Source organism: Stenella coeruleoalba (assembly GCF_951394435.1).
Source record: "Stenella coeruleoalba genome assembly, chromosome: 5".
Classification (NCBI taxonomy): domain Eukaryota; kingdom Metazoa; phylum Chordata; class Mammalia; order Artiodactyla; family Delphinidae; genus Stenella; species Stenella coeruleoalba.
Genome location: NC_137150.1, coordinates 75,750,941 through 75,771,033, shown reverse-complemented (window position 1 = coordinate 75,771,033; position 20,093 = coordinate 75,750,941). Strand labels below are relative to the sequence as shown.

Here is a 20,093-nt window from a genome sequence, read left to right as displayed (position 1 = left end):
ACACAGGATGGCCCTCGTGCAGGGCAAGCTCCCAGCTGCCCCGTCTCTGGTCCTGCCCTTCGTCCTGTGAGCCAGGTGGCTTTGACCTTCAATAACTCTTTGTTAGCCTTCTTATTTTTGTCTTTGGGGGAGGGGGGCAGGGGTAGGGACCAAGGAGGCTATGGTATCTCTAAGTTAAACTCTAAGTTTGGGGGAAGAGGGACTGTGGTATTTTGAGTTCTTTTTAGCACAGGGCCACACATACCAGACCTTCTCCTGGAAGCCTGAAGCCATGAGGACACATTTCCAGGGTGCTTTCCATACCTGGGAAAGGCCTAACTCCAAACTGGCCACTAGATTTTTATCTGCTGGCACTGAAAACAAAATATGGTGCACAGCAGAGCACACCCAGCATGGCTTCTGGGAATGAGGCGAGAGAGAGAGGCTGGGAAGACCAGGTAGGTAGGAGGACAATTTTCCCCAAGGCACGTGCCGTGTGAAGGGCGTGGAGCCAGAGTGCAAGGGAAGACAGGGCCCATGACCAGAGGATCGGCTCTCAGAGCCATCCTGCCCCAGCCCCTGGCATCACTGCCTTTGACAGGGGGCAGCCTGGCAGCCTTGGCCTTGGCAGAAGGCCCCGGGAGTGGGCTCCGGGGGCCCAACATTGGAAATGCAGAGATCTCCTTTCTCTGACTGAGTGGCAGTAGCCAGGGAAGCAGGCTGCCTCAGGAGAATTGAGGAATTTCCTGTCTTGCACAGACTGAGAAGGCTCGAGGACAAACTGTTTTTGCCTGTCCAGGGCCCTCCCTGTTCCCGCCTCTCCGCTCTCTCAGCCAGAGTCCCCAGCTTCGCAGAGCTCCCTGCAGATGGGCTCTTATTCCTAGGTGCTGTGGAAACATCAAAAACTCCAGCTCCCTTTCCTTCAAGCCAGTGCAGCTCCTCTTTGACCCCCACCGTCTCCTGGGTCTTCCTACTGCCCAGTTTTCTGGCCTGGGGCTTTGGCAAAACCAGGCCACCCTACGGGTCTCGCCCAGTGGGGACTAAATGCCTATCTATAGCTCCCTGTCCTGAGAGGGTGGCCTGGGCACTGACTCCCGGGTGGCAGCTCACTGGTTCTCTGAAAGCCACTGAAATGTAGGATCTGAAGCCGGGTCCTGGTCTTGGGCAAGTCACTGTCTCTCTCGGAAGCTCGACTTCTTCATCTGTATTTAGGGTAATAACAGTATCGTCACAGGACCTGGGGGTTTGAAAGAGATAATCTGTGAAAATACTTTGTCCGGCCATCCAACATCAATAGTCGCAGGTGTGAGAGGCTGGCGCGAGAGCTGACTCACACCTACCCGCTTGGGCGCAATTAGCTGGTGGGTTTATCAGCGAAAGAAGAACAAACAGAGCCTGGACCCTCACCCCAGGATTACAGACTCATTTTGATGTAACCTAAGGGAAATAACCTAAGGGGGAAGGAGTGCACGGGCTAGACAAAGACAAAAACTAGAACAGCTCTCTGTTCTAGTATTGTTAGGAATACAAATGTGCTGCTTCAAAAGGCCACGGATGCATCTAAAGTAGATCTAAAGCAATCTGAGAACAAAACTTCACGGCACTCCCTCAGAGAGCGATGAGGGAGAGTGCCCGCATCTGTGGGAGCCGCCCCTGGCAGGCATTTAGTTCCAATGTCACCCATCGCCTCTGACCCTGTTCTTGCCTCCCCAAAGCCCCACTGTAAGAAGGAGAGAAGAGGGAAGTGACTGGGAGGAAATGTGCAGAATGAACCTATTCTCAGACCTGCCGTTCAGGGTCCCATGGGACCAGAGCTACGGTGAATCGGGCTCGTGGGTGGCTGAGGCATCCCCAGCATTCAACCTCCCCAGGATCTTCACAGAGTGAGAAAACCCACCCCCTACAATTACACTCTGCGCTGGGGTTCAGGAGCCAACAAGGATGTCAGTTTTGAGACAAGCAGCTTCCTCTAGGCGACCTGAGAGAAGCATCCCTAACGTGAATCCTGAAACCCCAGTCCTAACTCCACTGCCCCACTTTACTGGTAGTGAGGCCAGGACGTGCTCAGGTGAAGGGAGTTGCCCAAGGTCCCAGAGCCTGTGACAGGCAGACCTAGAGCTCACCCCAGGTCTCCTGACTGCAAGGCCAAGGTGTTCTGGAGGTTGTCTCTTCCAAGGGAGCCAGCCACCTCCCGTGATGCCCATGCTGAACTCCCCATGAGGGCAAATGTCCTATGCTGACCCCCATTCTTGATCCTTGACAAGCCAGAAGCTAACGCAGGGCAGGGAAAGCCGGCGAAAAGGGCAAGGCGTGTGTATGTCATTTAATTCCAGAGCCACACACAACTTCTTCTCGCTCATCTGTGGCTGACGGACCACGTATCAGTTTATGCTCACTCTTGTGTGGACTTAGATAAAACAAGAAGAGACAGATGGAGACAGGTGCTGTGAACTCACAGCCTGAGCTGCGTGATCTGAAGCAAGTTCCCTATCCTAGGCCTCAGTGTTCTCTCCTCTAAACTGATAAGAATACTACAGTTATCATCAGCTACTGACAATCATGCAACAGTGATAAGGTAATGCACACATCCTCAGTATAATGCATGACAAATACTGCAGGGTTTTCAGATGATTCAAAGGAATAACACCCATAAAACAGCTACAAGAATATCTGACACATGATAAGTACAGGAATAAATGTTTTGTGCCTTTCCTAACCCAACTGACTGTTTTTGGTTGAGCAAACTCAACCTGACAATAACTACGATGAGAAAAGTCTCCCAAATCTGGACATTCACATGTAATCAGGCAGAGAACTGAAAGGTCTCAGCTTCCATTGAGATAACATTATAATAATTCCTTACAAAGTTCAGCACCTCACCATTCTAAAGGATTCTAAAGGATGTCTGCAGCTCTCAGTTTATCCTCAACACCCCCTGAAGTAGGGAAGACTGTGCCCTCATTTTACAGCAGAAAGAGCTGAGGCTCAAATTGGAGAAGGAACTGTTAAAGCCAATAAAGTTGACTCCATCCCCTCAAACCATATATAAGTGGATTAAAGGTAACATCTCTCCCAAACTTCATGTAGAGAAAGGATTTGTGCACATCTTAATGACTAGCTTCCCATAGTACATTTCTAGTGAAGTAAACCCACCCAGTGATGAAATAGATTCTTCCTCTGCTCCTTCCGAAAAACAACTGCTTCTTTCCTTCAAGCCAGTAATGTAGAAATTCCTTCATGATCACGTTGATCTACGAGTCAGTGCCCTCTATGCTCTTCAGGTGCACTGCTACGATAGCAACTTCCCGAAAGGCATGTTACTCCTCTTTTTTGTTCGCTTCTATGACATGGAGATTATTGAAGAAGAAGCTTTCTTGGCTTGGAAAGAAGATAGAACCCCAGAGTTTCCAGGGAAAGGCAAGGCTTTGTTCCAGGTGAATCAGTGGCTAACCTGGCTAGAAACTGCTGATGAAGAAGAACCAGAAGAAGCTGACTATAAAAGAACCAGTCAAAGCCTTAAATTGTGGAAAACATACTGTGGCTATGATGTAACTGCATTTGACCTAACCACTGTGAAAATTCATTCCGCTGTAAAGTTTTCACAATATTTAAAGCAGAAGCATGTCAGTTAGGATTTCCTTCTGCATAAGGTTTTTTTGTAGTGTAATGTCTTCATTGTAGTCTACCAACAAATATTTTAGGAGTATCTTTAATGTTTAGATAGTATATTAAATGCAGCATGCAATATTACATCATAAGTTCTCAAGCAGAGGCAGTCTATTGCAAAGACCTTCTTTGCTGCCAGTTATCATAGGCTGTTTTAGGTTAGAAAACTGAAGAGCAACACTGAACACTGTAGAAATGCACTTTGCTCAGTAATACTTGAGTTGTTGCAATATTTGATTATCCATTTGGTTGTTACAGAAAAATTCTTAACTGTAATTGATGGTTGCTGCCGTAAGAGTATATTGCCTGTATTTCTACCTCTAGTAATGGGCTTTATGTGCTAGGTTTTAATATCCTTGAGCCTGGTTTACTTGCACAAAACGGATCAGTCTTGAGAGATCGTAAATGCCCTTGAAGTGGTCTTCGTGGGTATGAAACAAATTGTGAGAATTTGAATTGGTCCCTCTTATTATAGTACTGAAATTAAGTCTACTTAATTTATCAAGTCATGTTCATGCCCTGATTTTATATACTTCCTTCAGAGAAGGAAGCTGGTCTGTCCTAAGAGCTGACATGGCCAACGGAGTCCTGGTCTGGATGCTTCCCTTCCTGTCCTGAGGACAAAGGCCAGCTGCCTAGATTCCACTGGGAGCTCTCTGTCACTGCGCTCATGCCCAGAGCCGCCGATTCTCCTAGAGATGTCTCTTCTAGGGCTGTGCTTTAGATGTCACCTGGCACAGTCCTGGTTTGAGGTGGGGAAGGCGGGCCAGGGTCTGAGGTGAGAGGCCCCCAGTGGCCATGGAGCCTCAGGGAACCTGAGCCTCCTTCATTTGGGGAAGGCAGGCACTGGCCGTGGCACACCAATAGCAAGGGAGGAATCCCTGGGACCCTATGACAGACTTGCTACCCAGCTCAAATGGGGCCAGACTAGATAGACCCCAGGGCTTCCCCACACCTGTGCTTCCTCTGCTTTGCTGAGACCAACCCCAGAGGGGCCCTTCTTTCTGGAATAAAGGATGGGCCAAGCCTCCTCGATTTATTGGCCTAGGACTAAAGATCCGAAGTGGACTTATCTGTTGCTCTGGTACTTGGTCAATTGGGCAGTGGCTCTCCACTCACTCACTGACTTAACTCTGCTGTTGAACTGAGCAGCCAGGTACTGGGGGCTCTGTTCCATTTTGAGAGAAAGGAAAAGGACCTGGCCTGTCCTCCAGTGGGAAAGACAAGAACTAAGATTAAGAATGCTGGGACTTCCCTGGTGGTGCAGTGGTTAAGAACTGTCTGCCAATGCAGGGGACACGGGTTCGAGCCCCGGTCCAGGAAGATCCCACATGCCGCGGAGCAACTAAGCCCATGCACCACAACTACTGAGCCTGCGCTCTAGAGCCCACATGCCACAGCTACTGAAGCCCGTGCGCCTAGAGCCCGTGCTCCGCAACAAGAGAAGCCACCGCAAGAAGTCCCCGCACTGCAACGAAGAGTAGCCTCTGCTCGCCGCAACTAGAGAGAGCCCGTGCACAGCAATGAAGACCCAACGTAGCCAAAAATAAATAAACTAAAAAAAAAAGAATGCTTATAAGCAGTTTATTGACAAGTAAAAATGATGCCACATAGACTAAGCTGTAGCAAGACTTAAGAAAGGGAAAGAGGAGCGAGAGGAGAGAAGAGAGGGCGGGAGAAAGAAGGGACATGGAAGAGGGACTGAGGGAAAAGGAAGGAGAGAGATGTGGGGGGAGCATTGCTTTCTGACCCTACATACCCTCCGAATTTTCCCTCCTTGGCCGTGTTTGCTCTGTTTTGACTCATCAGAAACTGTTTTTGAAGACAGTTCCTAGTCATGAACTCAAACATAAAATTCTTGCTCTGGGGAAGCAAAAGTATCAAACAAATGACTTCTCAGGGTCCCAGAGCAGCAAAGTAGAAAGCGGATGGGCTGAGGCAGCTGGAGGCCTAGAGCTGCTGCCTATTAGCTAGGTTATTGTGGCTTGACCTCTGAGCAGCGATTTTCTTCATCTGTAAAGCAGAGTTAATTCAAAAGTGGAAAGTGGAGTTGTTATGGGAATTAAATAAAACCCACCAGCTTTTCTAACTGATTAGATTTTGTCTATCAAAACAATGTTCCTCATTAGAAAAGCTAATTGATAGTGGTCTTGTTTCAACACTTATAGGAACTGGTATTAACCCAATACTAGGTTTTGAAAAGCTCTTATTTAGAGGAAGTGAAGTACCCACACAACAGGTGCTATTTGTTACCTTTCTCATGAATTCGCATACAGTAACCGGTATAACCCTGCTCCTCAAACCTGGAGACACGAGTGAGGGCTTTGGCTTCTCTTGGGCTTGAAATTAAGAAGCCCCTACAGCCTTTGTCCCAGTGCTGGTGTGATGGCAGCGTCTCCCTCTGTACTGCAGTCATTCTCCTGTTCTTCCCTTCTGGGTCCTTCATCTCTACGGGTTTAGCAAGAAAAACAATTCTGAATTTCTCCTTAGAAATTTTCTCTGGAAGTTTTCTCCACCTGTCAACTTGTACCAGCCTACACGCTGCTCTCTAGAGCACCCCCATGGTTATGGACCTGAATTTGCACACACATTGAGTAGTTTGCCTTGAAAATGGCCCTTAGCAGGCTCCCAGCTCACTCAAAACTTGTGTCAGATTAAAACAAAAAATTATAGAATGTTACCTTTCAAGTGTTTAAACAGATGACACATATATGAAACAGAGACAGAATACCCTACCATCTTAAGAGCTCCTGAAACCGTGTACAAGTCCCTGGGTCCTTGCCATGTTGTAACAAAAACAGAAATGAGGTTTTTCCTCTCTTGATAACAAGGAAAATAAAGGGAACAGTGAACAGGTGAGAGAAGAAACATAAACTGACCTGAAAGAATTAATCGATCCTAGTTTTACTTTAACTGTTACTAATCTGTAGTGTCTGTAACTAGATTTGTCCTTCACAAGCTAACCTCTAAGGGCTCTGACATTATGTGAATTACATCCTGCACCTATCACGCCCTAATTCCCCGTGAATTACATCCTGCCCCTAACACTCTCTGATCCTGTGTGAATTACATCCTGCACCTGGTGTTTATACTCCCTGAACTCTCTTGTAGCAAATCACCCCTTGTAGCAGTCTGCATTTCAGAAAGGTGTGGGCCAGTAACTCAGACACAACAGACTGAGCTGCCGCAGGCAATTACCAGGCTGCCTGACACCAGCTGTGACTGTTTTGAAATAATGCAAGAAGAAAAATGCAAGACCTTCATTACTTTGATCCTTATCACCTACCCCAGACTGTGAGCTCCACCTGTAAGACCTCTTCTGATTCCCCGGGGGTGGGGGGTGGGGGGGGCACAGTTCTTGAGGTGCTAGCCTACTCTTTGCCTGGCAACAAATAAAGTTTCTCTATTTCTTTTCCTCCGGAACTCTGTCTCCATATTTCTGCTTGGCATTGATGCACAGAGAGCCAAGATTTTTGGCATCACTCCCCAGGGCTTCTCACCTGGGGAGGGACCACTGCCTGTCATAGCTTTTACTAAGTCCTGCTGTCAGAGCCTCAGGCCCGGTCTCTCAGCATCTTCCCTGCTCTGACACCAGCGTCCCTGGACCCACAGGTTGTCACCAAATAAAGGTGGACATGGAAGGGCCCTCCCCTACTTCCTAGCATCCCCCACTCCTCTCAGGTGTGCAGCCACGTGGACCTTTTGAAGATGCATAGTTAGGGGGAGGGAAAATCATTGCATTTATCTCCAATCTGCTGAAGATTTTCCTTAAGCTTTGAACCTGAGCTATTTTGCTTAGTCATAAAAATGCAAAATACCATTCCAACAGCAAATCCGATTCACTCCAAACCCTGTTATACTGCGGAAATTAAGTAAATTACCAACAAAAGGCAGTTCTGGAAGCACAATTCTCCCTTCTTCTTTATTTGGTGCTCAAAATCCAGCAAGGTCCAGGGATCATGGTCTAGCTTCCTCGTTTCCCTAAGTTCCAGGACTGTTGACTCTAGAGGGCTCATCAAGGAAGCTTACCTTCACCCAGCCACTCCCCATCTGCAGAGCATTTATGCACGGTGCAAATCCCTCCCCGGGGACGGATGCCAGCTCTCTTCCAACAAAAGTCTGTCTCTTAACCAAATAAACCTACTTAGAGCATCAGCAAAAGGTCTACTTCGGTGGGCATAAAAAGAGATCCTTCCCCCCATAGCCTTGCTCTCTCTTTTGGCTTTTCTTCTCCCCATTGATTTCTCCAGAACCTAAAAAGCAAATGGGAAGAAGCGGCAAGAAAAAGAATGAAAGGAAACAATGACGTATGGCATCCCCAAAAGGATCTCTGACCAGTAATGATAGGGTTGCCAGATGGGAGGCAGGAATCATTGCAACCATAGCCTTCTTACTGCCTTAGAAGTTATAATCAGACTCTAAATGTAAAGGTAAACCATCCAAGCCAGCAGACGTTCCCTCCCGAGGCATGTCTGGGAACCATACTCGCCACCACACTGTCAAAGCACACATCACATTTTGCCATTAGGAACGCAAAGCTGTAATTCTGGATGGCATTCCTGACCAAGAGCTCTGGGCAAATGAATGCTAGAGATGACCTGCAATGGCTGTAGAGGTAGACCACGATGTAGCTCTAATTGTCCAATTAGTAAAATAAGGCTCCAGACCCATGACACGGAAACAAGCACACACTCAGAAGTCCTTCTGTGACAAGAAGGGCCCCCATGGCGCACAACACCAGTTCCGTTGTATCAACTTGTATAAAACTAAAATATTGGTTATAAAATAATTTAACATTGATTTGCTGGCCTTCATAGAATTTAGAGGACTTTGGACACATATTGTAGGCAGACTAAAGTTCTTAAAAAACAAACAAAAACGACAAGGTAAAACTGATGTATATCCTTTCCCCTCAATAAGTTTCTCTTTAGCTGACGTAAGCATTAAAAATGTTTTCAATCTATGTGGAATCTTAAAAAATGGTACAAATGAACCTATTTACAAAACAGAAACAGAGTCACAGATGTAGAAAACAAACTTATGGTTACCAAGGGGGAAAGCGGGGGAGGAGGGATAAACTGGGAGATTGGAATTGACATGTACACACTACTATATATAAACTAAATAACTAATAAGGACCTACTGTATAGCACAGGGAACTCTACTTAATACTCTACGATGACCTATATGGGAACAGAATCTAAAAAAGAGTAGATATATGTATATGTATAACTGATTCACTTTGCTATACAGCAGAAGCTAACATAATATTGTAAATCAACTATACAGTACTCGAATAAAAATTAACAAAAAAAGGGTTATCTCAAAATTTTTTTTTAATGTTTTCAGTGTTTTTAAACTCATAGAGGGAAAGATTATACAACGTCCAAAGTGCCTGCCAGTATCCTCCAATTAATGGCAGGAGGCTGTCAGTACTCAAAGCTGCCCCACAGCGAGCTTGTCACTAATCTGAAAACCAGCTGGGCTTCTACGGATGCTTTCACTGCCTAGTGCATGGCTGACTTCCCTGGTGCCTGTTGCTTTCGTTAGAGGCTCTTTATCGAAACAAATACTCTAATAAATATGCTTTATTAAGTTTCATTTTTTATTTTAGAAATCAGGTTTTTTAATTATTTTTTTTTTAACTTACCCACATTTTATGTCCTTAGGTACCTTTAAGAGCCCAGCAGGTCTTCACTTAAATAAACAAACCATTAGGCTGAGACACTGTCTAAATGGGCACTATTAGCAGGTTAATAAATCTAGTCACTTAAGAATTTTAGCCTTGACAAAGATACTCCAGGGGGAGATAAATTAAAATATTCTAGCCTAAGGAAGCCTCCACACCAATGACTCAGTGCAAATACACGGAAATATTCACTCCCCTTCAGATCTTCCTGGCTTCTGCAGGAATTTAGATTAATCATCCTTTAGGCTCCATCTGGGTCAGGAGGGAAGACTTTCACGGCCTGGTTAACTACTAGGGACATTTTTCCTAGTGTGGGAGGAGGAAAGCAGGAATATTTGTTGGGGGGCTTTTGAGAGCTAGTGTGTGGGTTTGCTGAGCACTCCCATGAACCCTGAGACCCCGGACATGTGAGGAGGTGGAGGGAACACCCCCTGCACTACCGGGCAGACTCACCCACCGCCATTGCTCTTTCATTCATTCACTGAACACATGCCCTGCCTCTCTCTGAACCCAGTCTCTACCACTGGGCCCCTCCACTCCCTTTGCTCCAGACTCACTGTCTCTTAAATAGGCTGACTTGATTCCCAACTCAGGGCCTTTGCACTTGCTGTGCCGCCTGCCTGGAGCACTCTTTTTCCAGTTCATGAAGTCTCTGCTCAAAAGTCACCTTCCCCAAGAGGTTTCCTCCAGCACCTAACTAAGAAAGGATCCCTTCCAGCCCCCTCTCTATTCTCGTTTTCATAATAGCACTTGTCGGTATCGGATTAAGCCAGGTGTGGGTGATTGCCCATCTCCCCATCAGAATGTAACCGGCAGGAAGACAGAACCTGTCTCTTGTTCATGGCCGCTTCCCCAGAACGATGCCTGGCACCAAGGAGGTGCTCAGTAGAGACCTGCTGATAGGTAAGCACAACCATAAGGGAGGTACAGCTGGTTAGAGAACTCACCCCAGAGGAAGTGACATTTGTGGGAGGGAGTTAGATTTGGGGAGGAAGAGGTTACAGAGGAGAGAAGGCAGAGAAAGCAGGGAAAAGAGGCTGCAGAAATCACGTCAGAGCAATTGCCAGAAATTGCTGAGCCAGCAATCTCTGGATGATTGCAAAACCTTGGCGAAAGGTTAAAGAGGTGAGAAAGAGCACCCATGTCTGGCCTTCAACAAAGTATCTGCTGAGCTCTCCTCCAGCAAAAGTTGCCCGGGAACCTGCTCCTCCCTGGAAACCAGACCAGGGGAGGGAGAGCCATTGCCGAATGGCGCCCTCTTGTGGCCAGAGCCCCCAGAACGGATGCTCAGGCTATGGCTTTAGTGTGTGGCCCTACACTTCCCTTCTCTGATTCTGATTCTCTCTTCCCTTTACCAAAACCAAACGACCAGACAGACAGACAGAAAAACAACCACCCAGTGTGGCAAAGTTGATCCTTTGGTAAGACCGCTCCTCAGACTTGCATTTTGAAGGGAGTTCACCTGTTTAAAGGTCGGGACTCCGTTGCACAATCGTAAAGGCACCCACTTACTGAGCACGTCCCATGTTTGGAGATCATTAGTGCGTTTGTTAATGTAATCCTCACAGTACTTGGGGTGACTCTCAGTGTCCCCATCACACAGAAGAGGAAGGTGAGGCCCGGAGAGGAAACAGCAGCCCAGCGGCAGGGCTAGCAAGCCGTGCTCAGGACGCACACCTGGGCAGGTGCTCCAAAGCCACGCCCCAGCCGTGGTCTGGGGCCACACGGATGGGAGAAAAAGGCCAGGAGGCCTGGGCCGCTGAGGGAGAGGCCAGGACAGTGGTCGGCATAGTAGGGGACTAATGCCTCCACTACAGTCGTCTCCCTCCCCCTGAGCTGCCCCAGACACTGCAGCCAAAGAAGCTGCCGATAAAGAAAGAAACACTCCACGGCTGAGGCTGGTGCGGGACGCGGGCCGCAGCCTCCTGGGGACCCTGGGGGCAGAGCCAGGGCTGTCACGGTGCCAGGCTCGGCCTGCCCCGACCCTGTGCAGGCGGCCCAGCACGGCAGCCTGAGCTCGGCCACGTCTCAGCCTCCTTCACCATTTATGGTAGCTGAGCCTCTGTTTGGCCTTCACAGCCCAGTCCGTCCGCACACTGGGAGGGGGCCCTCGCTCACACAGGGCTGCTCTCAGAGCAGATCCACGTGGCTCTGGCAGAGTTCTTGCCGGGGACCTCTCTGTTTCTGCTTTGAAATATGCTCAGATGGGCAACCACCCAGGACCTGCCCCTCCCACAGACCTGGGGGCAAGGAGGACAGCCCCCAGGCCGAGTGGGAGGGCCTCCTCGGAAGAAGCAGGGCCGGTCTCCGGCTGGCTGGCCAGTGCACACGGGCACTTCACAGGAATCGCAGAGAACTTAGAGAGGCTGGAGGGAGCCTCTGCAGCCAGGCCACAGCCAAGTCAGGGCACCAGTGCCACTCCTCCATCCCTAGGGGCGACAGTGGCCAGCCCCGGGGGCGAGGGTCAGCCCCACTCTGGGGCCAGGGGACTTGCACTCTGCAAAAGGGCAGGAAGTTTCAGGGGCTTTGGTGATCTGGGTTCACAAGGCCAGTGTGGCTCACGACCTTGGGGTGCTTAGGCAGTGACATTGATTTCTTGAGACCCTCAGACCCTTCTACGTAAGATAGGAAGAGCACTGCCCCCCACCCCTGGGCTGCTGCTGCCCACATACAGCGAGACTCTCCCCAGGAGGCCGAGCCCTGCGGGAACAGAGCGGGGAGGCATGTCTCCTGCTAGGTTGCTGGAAAAGCAGGGCACAGTGCATCTGTTCCAAGCACCCGGGCCCCAGTCACCGGGGGAGCTGGGGGCCTGGGCTCAGCTGGGGCTGGGGACTCAGGCTTACCGGAACACCTGGGGCCCAAGAAGTCCTTCCCTGGCACTGTCACCATGCCTGCCGATACCACAGCCCAGACAGCGCTGTCTTGAGTCTGTGGCTCTCCAGGGACTTCCTGGGACTAAGTGCTTGGTGTTGATCAATGGGGGACAACCATAATAATCAGATTACTGGACACCAGGCTGGTGAGGTATAAGAGCAAGCCTGGGGCGCTGGGGAGGAGCAAGGGCAGAAGGAAAAGGGGGACAAACGGTGGCCCTCTGGAAGCCTCAATACTGGCACTCGTTACCCGGTGTCTCCCAGTGTCCCCCAGGGCGTGAGGGGTCATTTGTGAGAGCCTAAGTCCTCCAGGGATACTTTGTCTTTCAGTGCGTGTGGTTTTCTGCCTACCAGACTGGAAGTTTCTTGACCCAAGGGAGTCTTTGCCTCTTTCCCCTGCATCTTCCCTCAGCCTTGGTGGGGTGAGGGGGTGGGGACTGGCCTTGCATGTCCATCTCCCATGGCAGACCCTGGTCACTGTGAGCTCCTGGAGGCCATCGCCTCCACCTGCCTTTAGGTGAGGTGCCCTTTCTCCAAAGCAGATGTGTTGGCAGGAAAGGTGCTTCCAGAGAGGTGCCCAGGGGCTCCTACCATGGACGGTGACCCGGGCGCTGCAGGACACCTGCCCCAAGGTGTTCTCGGCCAGACAGGTGTAGGTGCCCTCGTCCTCTGGGAGGGCATCCTGGATGTGGAGCTCAGCCACGCCAGCCTCGCAGGTGGAGTGAGCATACTGGATGGGCTGCCCTGTGGAGGGAAGCACAGGAAGGCTCAGGCAGGGAGCACCCAGTGGCAGGGTGTGAGCCCTGTCCTCAGCAGGGCAGCTGTTGTCCTGACGGCGATGTTCCCCATACCTGCTCAGCCCCACTGAGGGCTAATGATGTGTCGGGACCACCCCCAGCCAACTGGACGGAGGTTCGAGGAGGGGAAAAAGAGGCAGGTGCTAGCGAGGTAAAGGAGAGGGAGTGATTGTGTGTGTGCAGGAGCAAGGCCGGGGCTGGTAGGACTTGGGGGGCAGATTCTGGAGGCACTTAGAATGCAAGCAGGAAAGGGACAGAGTCCTGTGCATTCTGTTTAAATAAATAGTCCCCAAATCTACATCTTAGACTTCACAGAGTCCTGAGCCTGGAAAGAATCTGACAGGGTCATCTGGCCCATAGCCCAGCCTCAGGCAGAACAGACCTCACCCAGACTGCACATGAGGCTCCCGGCTCCTTTCAGATGTCTCCAGAATCAATGATTCCATTTCCCATTGCAGATATTTACCAGAAGCAATTCTGCGCCCTCAACCTAACACTGCAATGACATGCATTTTAGGATTCACAGAAAAGATAAATACAGGGAACTAAAAAACGACTCTGGCCCTTTCTTCCAAGAGTCCCTTGCATGGAGGGCCCTTTATTCAGCTCACATAAAGTCCTGCATGGAGACAGAAGTGTGTGGCATGAAATTCAGTGGTTTCTTTAATGCTATATGTTCCCGTGATTTTATCATTCCAGGATGTGAGCTTTCATTTCCAGGGAAAAAAAAGGAATCTCATTACTGAAGATCCTGGCCTTAGAGCAGGAATGTTTCCATTCACCATATACGAAGCAACTGTCAGTTCCTTCCCTTGTCAGCCCAGGCTCCTGGTTTGCACATCATAAAACTGGGGGTGGGCAGTGGCAGAGGGAGAAAGTGCAGCAAAAGGTCCTCTCCCTGCAATCCAATGTTTTCTTCTGCACATAGCAACACTTCACATCTCCATGACAGGCACCGCCAAGTCAGCCACAGGGCCAGAGGAAAGAGATTCCGCTGGCCCGACTGCACTTCATAGAAGTGGGGCTGGGGGCTGGGAGAGCCAGGGGCCAGGATCCTGCTACTGAGAGGACTGAACACCCGTGTGTGTGTTTGTGTGTGTGTGTGTGTGTGTGTGTGCGCGCGCACGCACGCATGTACCTAAAACCTCTCTTCCTTAGGAATACCAGTACATTCCATGACTGCCATCTAAGTGCCTCTGCTATTGAAACCTGTGCCAACAAGCTGTTTGAGAGCTCTCCTTTTACTGGAGCACAGCTCATTTTGGCTCCACAAGCATGGGGGGAAATGGTGGCTCCAGAAAGGAGTTGTTGGCTCAGGGCACTCAGAATTAGGCAACACAGAACTCCCAGCTCCAAGACTGGTGAGATCAGAGTCGGCGGCCAAGGGTCCCCGACTTGTGCATGATCGCCCTCTAGTGGGAAGAGTGTGAAAATGCCAAGATTCGCCAAGAGTAAGGTGGGGTTGCTTTTCAGTTTGGAGAGGTGTAGACCAGGGGTCAGCAAACTCCTACTCGTGAGCCAAATCCCACTTGACGCCTGTTTTTGTATAGCCCAAAAGCTAAGGATAGTTTCTCATATTTTAAATGGTGGGAAAAAATCAAAGGAGGAATATTTCATGACGTGTGACAATTGTGTGAAATTCACATGTCCATAAATAAAGTTTTATTGCAGTACAGCCACACCCATTCATTGACATGTTGTCTCTGGCTGCGCTCTGTGCCATGACAGCAGAGTTGAGTAGCTGTGACAGAGACTGCATGGTCTGCAAATTTGGAAATACTTACCAACTGGTCCTTTATTGACAATGTTTCTTGATGTCTGGCCTGGAGTGTGAGCCAGGCGGAAGGGAAACTCTCTTGCTCAGAGCCCTTCCTTTAGTCCTTAACATCCATGCTCTGTTCCAGTTGCAAGGAGGCTGCCTCCTCGCTCAGTCACGGAATCCGATAGGAGCTCTGTCCGTAGAGAGGGGTGGAGACCCCAATTCTCACCTCTCTGCCCAAGAAGACCACACATAGGGAGACCCCAAGGCAACTTCTCTCACTGACTAAAGATCATTTCTAGCAAAGCCTAAGCAAACTGTACCAATGAGGCAGGTTCACAGGCAACATGGCAATGGTGCAGAAATGACTGGGGCTATTTGGTGCACAGGTGACGGGCCGCTGCTCCCTTAAGGAGCCTATTCCATCAGCGTGAGAGCTGCCAGAGACCCGAACCCTCTGTTCCAGCCCAACTCCTCACCAATAAAGAAGACGATACCCAAAGAGGTAAAGGGGGGTGTCCAAGGTCACCCAACCACTCAATACGGAGAAGGACAAGTGCAGATCCTTCATTCTCCCTGCAGATCCCCAAAGCAGACCCCACTCAATTTCACCAATTTTATGGACTGTTCTCAATTCTAATAATAGAGTACTCCCATACTTTTGGAATTTAAAGACTTTTTTTTTTAAAAAAAGAGAAAGGTGATAATATATAATAATTTTTTTTTCCCAAAGGACCTTACTTGTCAAAAAAAAAAGTTGGGATGTCTCTATAGGACTATAATGTTAAAAAGAATTACTGGTCTATAAACCCCCAAACCACTTGCCGCCAAATAAAAGGCAAGATCCCATGAGCAACTGCTAGTGTGGTTCATTAATCTGTTGGTATATTTGTTCATTTATTGACTCAACAAATATTTATTGAGGCCCACTCTGAGCCTGGCCATATGAAAAGGAACTAAATTGCTTGTGCACCTAGGTGCCAGGCATCTCATTAACTGTTTTATATAAAGGATCTAATTTAATTTTCACAACTGCCACCCTGGAAGGTAGGTGGCATTATTCTCGTCTTGCAGACGAGGAGCTCAAGGTTCAGACTGGAGTAAAACTTGCCGAGTGTCCCCAGCCAGGCATTAGCAGACTCCCAGGTCCCGCACTCTCTCTGTACCCTGTGCTTCCTTCTCACGCATAAACGGTTCAGAGTGATATGTGGGGAAGCCAAGTGAGAATGCAGCCAGGGTCAAGGGCCCAGGCAGCTGGAGCAGGGGGGGACTCACCATTGAGCAGCCAAGTGATTCGGGGCACCGGGGTCCCCTGCACCGAGCACTGCAGCACAAAGTCCTGGCCCTCAACGACAGTGCAGTCCTTCAGGACACTGGAGAATGAGGGGGCCGCCTCCATCACGGCCAGCCCTGTGAAGGCAGAGAACAGACAGGCCATCTCAGATCACAGCTGACCCGTGCTGTTGACTGACCGGAGGCTGACACCTCACTGCTCTGGGCGCCCAGGGCTTGCTTCTTTGGTGGCCTGGCTTTGCCTGACCCATCATCACACAGGGAAGCAGGCAGCGCCACTGAGGCAGAGACCTGGAGCCTGAGGCAAAGTCACTGGCAGGGGCTTTTTCACTGTCACAAGACACCCCAGGTCTGGGAGTGCTCAGGACGAGGCTGCCCTCTCCTCCGGGACACAAGTCCCTCCCCACTCCCTATCCTGTCTTGACTTTCATTATCCTGGAGCATCCGCAGAGCTCCTCCTTCCCCCTTTCTTGGCCCTATTCTACTTTCTGGTGTCTTTTATCGTCTTTGACGTGTCCCATCAGACGATGCACACATTTTTTTTCTTTATTTTAAAAATCCTTGGCCAAAATGTTTCATTAGATTGAAAATGTGGATAAAATAGATTTTTTAGGAAAACATAAATTGCCTAAGCTGACTCAAAGAACAATTTATAAATTAAAAAAACAGACTGGCAACCTCTATGATCTAATCACAGAAATATCCCCTTATGGTTTACTCAAGAGATATATGTACAAGGACGAACACTGAAACATTGTATGTAATAGCTAAAGACCCTGCACACTCTTGTGAATATCTTTTTCACTTGCAGAGACCACATGCCCATTGGCGAGGACATTTCAATTTTAAATTATTATAATTAATTTTTCCAATTCCAGGACAGAATCAAATGACAAGGACTTACATGGGTTCTAGTTTTCCAACCTAGGCCAGTGATTCAGAAGCACTGGGGGCCTAGGACAATGCATTACTCAGTCCCCCCCCATGATTCTGATGCACAATCTCACTGAGAACCACTGAGCTGAACTTTCCAGAAGCTTTCTAAATAGGTGAGTTGGGGAGTGTTTTGTAGTTTGGGGGCCATAATTAAGAGCAATAGGGATAGAAAATCTCTTCTACAACACCCAGAACATGCTGCAGAAGAGTCAAGGTGGCTGACAGCTGAGAAAAGGCAACTGGATTTGGTGATGAGAAGATATCTCACTGGTACTTTTCAAGAGGCTATTCCATACAGTGATGAGGGGAAAACCATATTATACAGCAAAGGTTTAAGGGCAAAGGCTAATATTCGAGGGCTTACCAGGTACTTTTCCAGAGGTGACAATGCCACGAGACTGCTATCTTTAGCTCGTTGTATAGATGAAGTTCATAATTTCCCATAGTCAAGCCCGATGGTGAAGCAAGGCTTTACACCCAGTTCTCTGACTTTACATCCACACTTCCTCTAGCCCCGAGCTCCCCTAGAGGGAGAGTAGCAGTGGGAGCACAGCTACAAGTCAGGATGTGGTGCATCTGAATGGGACTGGCACTGAGGGAAGGGATGCCAGCCTATCTGGACAGGTGGGGGGAGGCTCCACCTCCACCCCTTTGGACGGCATCGAATTCCCCCATTAGAGAAATGCCTTTGGGGGTCACTGAAAACAATATGGGCTTTTGTGTCAGACCAACACGGGTTAGGAATATGCTATTTTTTACAAGGCATGGGACCTTGAACAAGTCACTGAACCTCACTACAGCTCAGTATTCTCATTTGGAAAATGGGTGTAACTCTATCTCGTGAGATTGTTGGGATAACTGAACGGGGCCATGCAAGTAAAGCTTTTAGCATGAAGTCTGGCACATTGAACAGGCTTTCGGTGGGGGATTAGCTGTTATTATCAGCTAATAACTGGAGACTGGAGTAGCACCAAGTTTTGGGGTAAAAGAGTGAGAGAGAGAACGTGGGAGCTTAAGGGTCACTGAAGCAGAAGGAAGTTTTTTTTTTCTTTTTAGTTGAGGGGAGAGCAGAGCACACCCGTAGGGAGGAGAAAGAGGCCTCTAGATAGGGGGACAGGGAGAGACTGAAGAAATAGTGGGAGAGTTAATCATTATTAGACCCGATCTTTGTGGGGATGGGAGGGATGGAGAGAGAAGTCTTGGTAAGGGAAACAGGCAGCTTTTCTGCAGCGATAGGAAGAAAGAGAGGAAGAGGCGTTAGACGACCGACATCTTGGTGAGGCCTTCTAGAGAACAGCTAAGGAGAAAAGCAGTCAAGCAGGGCTTCTGGAATGGCAGACTAAGGACTTCCATAAGTCTGCCCCTCCAGACGAGGAACAGGGACGCTGGCAAAAGGACTCAACACCCGCTTTCTCAGAACTCTGGAAATTACCCGAAGGCTTGCAGCATCCTGAGCAGCCTTCATTCTAAAACAAACACACACACAGCTGAATCCTGGTAAGCACAGCTAGCTTTGTGGCATGCCCAGTTTCCACCCCCTTGCCCAGCTCTGCGGTGGCTTTAAAACCCACAGCGTCTTTCACCCCCAACTTGCTGCAGGTACGGTCTCCACGCACAGCTTCCATTTAATAATAGTAGCTAACACTCCCACCAAAGCTTCTTGGTTTTTAACCTTTGGTGGACCCAATGTTAGGCGAGTCCCCCGCCCTGACACAGAGTCCTGGATGACGAAGCTCAGGTTCCCGACATGGGACCTCTGCCTACAGGCGCTCCCCGCTCCAAATGAATGGATACTATTCCTTGCGGAGGAATCCACAAAGGTAGTAAAATTCCCAATTAAGAAGTGAGTCAATGGTATACAGTGAAAAGCAAGACTACCTCTCACCCCTTCCTGGACCCCCAGTGTCTCTTCCTAGAGGTAACTTGTGGACCCTTCCAGAAATGTTTATGCACACACAAGCATCAGTTTGCTTTGTGGACACAGATTTTTTTTTCCTTTAACACAAACAGCATATGATACACACGGCTGTCTCTGCACTTGGCTTGTCCCCCGTACTCACATATCTCGGATGGGTTTCACTAGCAGGGTCTACAGGTCAGGCACATTCGTTCCCCTGGCTTCATGGCATCTTACTGTGTGAATGAACTAGTAAGCTCTTTTGTTTGAAACATTTATTATGGCAAATTTCAAACATACACAAAAGTAGAGAAAGCTGTATAGTGAATCATCATATCCCTGTTTCTCAACTTTCATAATGGCCAATCTCACTTCATTCATACCCACCACTGAGTCCCACAACACATGGATTATATCTGAAGTAAATATCACAAATCATATCATTTCACCAGTAAATAACTCAGCTTATATCTCTAAAATATATGGACTTTGAAAAAAATCACCACGAGATCCACCATCACATCTTAAAAATAGCACTAACTCCTTTATACTGGATATCCTGTCAGTGCTCAAATTTTCCTGATGTTCTTACAAACAAAAATTTTTTAAGGTGTCTCCATCAGGATCCACGCAAAGTCCATGTATTGCAACTACTGGTGTCTCTTATGTGTCTTTTCATCTAAGTTTCCTGCAGTTTGTTCCTTCTTTCCTTTTGGCTTGCAATTTACTTGTTGAAAAAATAGGTGAAGGTTATTTGTCTCATAGAGTTTCCATCAGCCTGCAATGTGCTGTGGTTTAATAAGTTCCTCAACAGTATGACATGAGTCTAGGGTCCCTAAACACAGTTCTGTTACAGTAGTGAAAAAATATAGAAACAATCTAAATGGAAACAATAAGGCCATGCCTAAACATCATTCTATGAAATATTATAAGGCCATCACAAAGCATGCTTTTTTTTTTTTTTTGTGGTACGCGGGCCTCTCACTGTTGTGGCCTCTCCCGTTGCGGAGCACAGGCTCCGGACGCACAGGCTCAGCGGCCATGGCTCACAGGCCCAGCCGGTCTGCGGCATGTGGGATCTTCCCGGACCGGGGCACGAACCCATGTCCCCTGCATTGGCAGGTGGACTCTCAACCACTGCGCCACCAGGGAAGCCCCAAAGCATGCTTTTAAACGATATTAAAAAATATAGAACGATGCTTAC

The 20,093-nt window shown here is 48.6% G+C and overlaps 1 protein-coding gene across 9 annotated transcripts in view; it reads right to left on the bottom strand.

The window, feature by feature from the left end:
• Nucleotides 1-20,093, bottom strand: part of MYLK (myosin light chain kinase) — a 268,618-nt gene that overhangs the window by 91,804 nt on the left and 156,721 nt on the right. For all 9 annotated transcript variants that reach the window (XM_079922579.1, XM_079922587.1, XM_079922588.1 and 6 more), the window contains 2 exons: nt 16,039-16,173; nt 12,799-12,951 (listed from right to left, as the gene is read on the bottom strand). In XM_079922579.1, coding sequence (XP_079778705.1) covers nt 12,799-12,951; nt 16,039-16,173 — 288 coding nt within the window. The remainder of the gene's footprint in view (nt 1-12,798; nt 12,952-16,038; nt 16,174-20,093) is intronic.